The sequence below is a fragment of the Aulonocara sp. 'chitande type north' Nkhata Bay genome, linkage group LG15, assembly GCF_057382095.1.
Source record: "Aulonocara sp. 'chitande type north' Nkhata Bay isolate Kocher_YH1m ecotype deep benthic linkage group LG15, A_spYH_male_GT1.1, whole genome shotgun sequence".
Lineage (NCBI taxonomy): Eukaryota > Metazoa > Chordata > Actinopteri > Cichliformes > Cichlidae > Aulonocara > Aulonocara sp. 'chitande type north' Nkhata Bay.
Window position 1 is genome coordinate 40,734,261 of NC_141358.1, and position 5,832 is coordinate 40,740,092.

Sequence of the window (5,832 nt, forward strand, 5' to 3'; positions counted from 1 at the left end):
TCAGAAGACCCCTATGAGAAGAACACTTCACCCCGCCTAGGGTTACCAGGACCCTGCCCTGGAGCCAGGCCCAGGGAAGGTGCCCGAGAGCGAGCGTCTGGTGGCCAGGACTTAGTCCCTAAAAAGGGACATGGGTCCATCTTCCTGCAGGCCCACCACCCGCAGGAGGCATCGTAGGGGTCAGGTACATTGTGTGCCGGGCGGCGTCCAGGAGCGGAGCACCTGGCAGACCGATCCCCGGCTACCAAGACTATGTTTAAAGAGTTTCCTCAACAATAAACTGGATGAGCTTATGAAATCCAGTTTGGCTTATAAACATTACAAAAAGGAGCTCAGAGATGTGACTTTGTCAGACTTCAACTATGAGTTGTTTTACCAAAGAGATGTTTCCCCTTTTACGTCAACATGTGGTTTCATTGTAAAATTAAGACCTGACCAGTACAGTAATCAGGTGTGAACAGTACTTGATGCTGTAACGAAGGCAGTTTGCATAATTAAAAATCAGCAACACAAAAAACATTAACATACAGTACATATATAAATAATACGAGGACAAGTAAAGTAGCTGATCTGTCAAGGTTGGCAAAAAATAAAAATCTATAAACATTCTGAAACATTTAATTGCTGACAGAGTCATTTCAGTATTTTCCCGTCATGTGACAACATCTTATGACTTCCCATTTTTGCATCTAAAAGCAGATGTGCTGGTTTCACAATCAGAAAGCAGCAGATTTCAGATTTCCCTTTCGTCAGTCGCTGCCGTGTTGACTTCAGCTGCAGGAGTCACTCAGGATGATCTCACGCTTTAGTTTATCCTCACAGATTTTTGTGCTTTTGTGTTGCACAGTTTGTGGTGCTGACATTTCATGTAGAAATGAAGAAGGCGAGGCAGTCGATTGGTGAGTTAATATGATATTTTTAAATATTAATGCCTCCATATTCATACTGATGATTAATTCCTTCAATTTTCCCAAGAAAAGACACGTGGTTTTCTGTCTCTTTCCTTCTAAGGTTTATCGTCTACAAACTGCCTAAATACAGAATCGATGACATCGGCAGTGGGGTGGAGTACATGTACTTGGATTCATCAAAAGAAGGCTGGGAAATGAGTAAATACACGATTAACTCCAGCCAAGGAGCCATAACAAACACACTGAACCAGCTTTACATGGGAAAAGAGTACAAGGTGAGATTATTCCGTCTTTTTGTGGGTTTTTATACGATGAGTGAGACTTTAGTTTGTTAATGGGAATTATCAGAGATAATGCTCGTGCCAGTTTGCTGAGTAGGAACTCTTTTATTTAATATGAGGAACTGAGTTGACACTGAACAGTCAGAAACAACACAAACTACCAGTTTGGAGTGTATGTAAGTCTGGAGTTTATGTAAGATCTTAAAGTAATCAGGACAAATAAACTAGGTGTCAGGGAAATATTTAGTTCAGTTTCCCCAGGCAGACAGAAAACAAACATTTCTCTGAAATATCTTTGCTATAAGAATGAAGCCATTAGCTGGTTATTGTGGCATTCTTCTTCTTCTTCTTTGTTCTTTCAGTTGGTCCCTTATTCCATTTGCCATTAACGTAAGCCAAAGTGTAATAAGGTGTAATAAGCATTTTGGTTTTGCAGGGCGTCCCTAATGTCACCTCTCAATTATTCTTCTTGTATAAATAACTTTCACTTGTATAAAATAACAAATGTTGTTGTTTTGGGGGTCTTTTGGCAGTCAAACACCTCAGTGTATGCACTCTATAACGACGCCCCACCAGACCTGAAATACATTCAAAAATATGGACACACTAAAGGTACGGTACAGTCGGCAGGAAGAAATCTGCTTCTTTCCTCTTCTTTTCATCTCAAGACTTTTATTCATTATTGTGACCACGCAACAAGATTGATCAGGTTTTATTCCCAGAGTTTTCACTGTCAGCAGAAAATATAGCAGCGCTATGACTGCCACATGACACATGTGCAAAGTAAAGGTGGAATGTCCAGGAAAGTCTGTTTTACATTTTCCACCTTTAATACCACGTGGAGAGGCTGTAAAAATGGACATTTGTGGTAGTTTGACAAATTTAAGAACCTGTTATATTAAATTAAGGTAGTTATTGTGTATATATGTAGCCACACTATGTTACATGTACAAGTGCACAACTATTCCCCATGCAACAGTGCAAGTTACAGCATGTTTTGTGTCTGTGACAGTTACCGGCAGATGCATTTCCAGACTGCTAGTCAAGCTTTGGAAAAAGAAAAAATCAATAGGGTTTAGGTTTCCTCTGCCTGCAATAGGGTGTTGTAGGGGGAGGACACGGGCAAAGACCATCTGTCCGATAGCTCCAACTGCACATTTGACTCTTATCAGCAACACAACTGATGGAAATCTTTCTGCATCTGCGTGCTGGTTCGCATGTATCTGTGTGTAATCATTCCAACTTTCGTATGTTTGTGTGTGTCCTGCAGGGGCACTGCTCTTTGACCGCGCTCAAGGTTTCTGGTTGTCGCACAGCATTCCCCATTTCCCTTCCTTCCCCGAGAAAGGGTACCTATACCCGTCGTCTGGCAAAGTCAATGGCCAGACTGCACTGTGTGTGACCTACCAGTACCAACAGTTTCTTCATATAGGTGAGCTCTCATGAAGCACAGAGCGAAAATCTCCTTTTTTTCTGTGAACCCACTGAAAAAAACCTACAAATATGTAAAAAAAACCCTTTTAATAGTTGATCTATTACTTAATTACTTTGGTGTCGTATGAATGAGGGAGATTCTTTACCAACAGGAAATACTGTAAAATCCTGGTAAATGTTCAAAATTATGCACTCCTTCACATTTTCCACAGCCTAATGGTGGGCCGGACTCGGCTGGGCCGATTCTGGACCCCGAGCCTTATATTCAGCACCCCTGGTTTAATGCAAAGCAATCATCAGCTTTTTTCTTTTACATGCATACACACAGTTAGGCCCATAAACATCTGGACAATAAGAGAATTTTTGTAATTTTGCCTCCGTTCACGATCACGATGTAATTTGAATCAAGATGTGAAATCCAGACTTTCAGCTTTAATTCAAGGTGATGAACTGTTTGTTCAATTGTTGAATTACAGGCAGTTTTATACACGTCTCCCCATTTAACGGTACATAAAGATTCAAAAATCATTTTAAATGTGCGCAGAGTTTTAAATTATTTGGAGTTTTTATGCTGCTCTGCTTTTTTCTGGATTTCTCACTGAGCAAATGTGTAAAATGAAATTTTAAGGTTATTAATAAGGTGATTTGTTTCTTTTGTTTGGAAACCCCACATTGCACACAAGTATTATAATGAACCTGTGAAATTGTTTTTGCTACGAAGCGTGTCTGAGGGACACTTTAGGGGATTTCCTCACACGTGTTCAGCTACTCGGAATTATTCTGTGTTTCTGTGGTGATCATAACAGTTTCACTATAATAGTATTTTATTTGAATTACTATGTTTTTTATTAATAATCAATTTTTTCACATTTTACCAAGTTAATGTGTCAACAAAGTGCTTACAAAGAAAGACTGGAGGACATTTAATTTAGCTAAATGTAATATCTGCTATATAAAAAGCCTTGAATGCGAAAATTCGATATTTGCCAAGAATTTAATTAATAAACTTGATGAGACTAACAGTAAAGAATCAACATCAGTGTCATTATCGTAAATGCTCATTGCGGCTGTAAGGAATACTCTCGCTATACGACCATCTAATATACATCATCTCTTATTTCTCTCCTCTTCAATCTCCAGCAAAGCAGTTGGTCTACCTTTACCCACGTTTCTATAACTGCTCTGTTCCTGCTGCATTCTCGGCTGACCTGCCACAGCTGGCCCAGTTATGTGCGGACTCCAAACCACAGCTGTCCTCCAATAAGAGAATGGAGCAGCTTTTTTCAGCTGGAGGGGAAAAGTTTGTCAGTTTTGCTAAATCTGAAAACTTTGTGGATGGTAAGATACCCCGCATGCCCTTTTTTAAACTTTTAGGCATTTACTTGCTCATCGTGTACATTTTAGAAGAGCAGACTTCTTTCCTGTAGCCTGCTGCCATGTTTGCACATTTCACTCGTCGACCACAGTCACTGATTATCAGGCGCAGACACGCTATCGTCGCTGCACAGTGACGTGCATTATCACGTCCCAGCCGGGGCTTTCAAAGTATACTCACAGCTGCTTTGACTTTTGGATCTTAGTTACATGCAGTATTTTGTTTCTCAGTTTGTGTATATGTATATTTTTATTATTTAGAGAGAATAATTATCCACACAAAGGTTTATTTATGCATGAAAACAACACAGAGCTCACAATGTATTTATTTTACCATAATCATACATAATGCAAAAGGAAGTGTGAGCTTATCACGTTTGCATTTCCTTTATTCTCATATCATTTGGCAAATTGCCAAAACAACTTGAAAAATGCTATTTAATGGTATAAAAACATTATACGTTTCATTTAGCACAATGATTCGAGTACAGACTACTCTAGTACCTGACATGTTTTTCTGTTGGCTTTCATTCAGATATCTACACAGGCTGGGTGGCTCAGGAACTGGGCGCCGACCTTTTAGTGGAGTCCTGGCAGAGACAAGGTCACGACCTGCCCTCCAACTGCTCACTGGCCAAACACACCATGAACATTAAGAAAATCCAGCTTCCCAGATCAATCCTGTTTTATTCGCACTACGACCACTCAAAGTGGTGCGTGTCACGACTTTATGAGGACCAGGTGACCTGCCTGGGAGACCTGAACAGAGAGATGGGCCAGCTGTGGCGAGGTGGCGGTCTGATCTGTTCCTCCAACCCTTTGATTTATAAGGCCTTCAGGCAGGTGGTGGATTGGTACATTCAGTGCTAATTGAGAAGGAAAAGCAAAGTGATTAAGAATCAGTGTGACACTGGCTGACAGTGGCAGAGCGAGACACTATGATTCTGTCTCCAGGGTTGACTGCTATGTAGAAGTAACATAGAGACTCACATATAATAATGTATGTGTATAATTGAATTCAGTTTTACATATACAGCTCCAAATCACAACAACAGTCACCCGAAGGTGCTTTATATTGTAAGGTCGACCCTACAACAATACATACAACAATCATATGACACCTTATGATCAAGCACTTTGGCGACAGTGGGAAGGAAAAACTCCCTTTTAACAGGAAGAAACCTCCAGCAGAACCAGGCTCAGGGAGGGGCGGGGCCATCTGCTGCCACCAATAATAATGTATTTACAATTTAAACTGGTGAATAAGCTTTTGAAAAATAGCAGTGACTGCATGTTAATTATGTGGTGGATACACTTAGTTATCCACCTTTGTTTGAGTTAAAGCAGCTGTATGGAACCAGCAGCCCACAAGTATAAATAGATTTAAAAAAATAATACTTTCAATTCAATAAAACAAAACAGAAATAAGGTTAGTAAGACTGTAGATCACAGCCGCACATTGTTTCAGGAGATGTCAGCGGCTGTGTGTTTAAACAACCATGTCTGCACAATGTCTGCACAATGTCTTGTTCCTTTTACAAAAGGAGCAAGAGACAAAATCATTGATCTATGTCGCTTCCTTTCATCCAGCAGAGATGAAACTATAACACTATTAGTGCTACAGATAAAAGGTTTTGTAATTTTCTTTTGAATCTTTGGGTGTTTGTATTCATATTATTTTAGCACAGTGTGTGCACTTGTGTTATGATGCTACATATTTGAAGTTGTTTTTACGTTTTATAAGTTCTGCAATAAATATATGGAACCATATGTTGTAGTATGATGTGCAACATAATAAAGACTGACAACATTAAAATCTGGTCTACTGCTCA

General features: G+C 39.8%; 1 protein-coding gene across 1 annotated transcript; it reads left to right on the forward strand.

The window, feature by feature from the left end:
• The first annotated feature begins 729 nt into the window (after window positions 1-729).
• On the forward strand, window positions 730-5,832 carry dnase2b (deoxyribonuclease II beta). Its single transcript, XM_086263427.1, has 6 exons — window positions 730-899; window positions 1,012-1,186; window positions 1,726-1,804; window positions 2,463-2,624; window positions 3,767-3,964; window positions 4,536-5,832. The coding sequence occupies exons 1-6, from the start codon at window positions 793-795 to the stop codon at window positions 4,868-4,870; spliced, it is 1,056 nt and encodes a 351-aa protein (XP_086119553.1). The 5' UTR covers window positions 730-792; the 3' UTR covers window positions 4,871-5,832.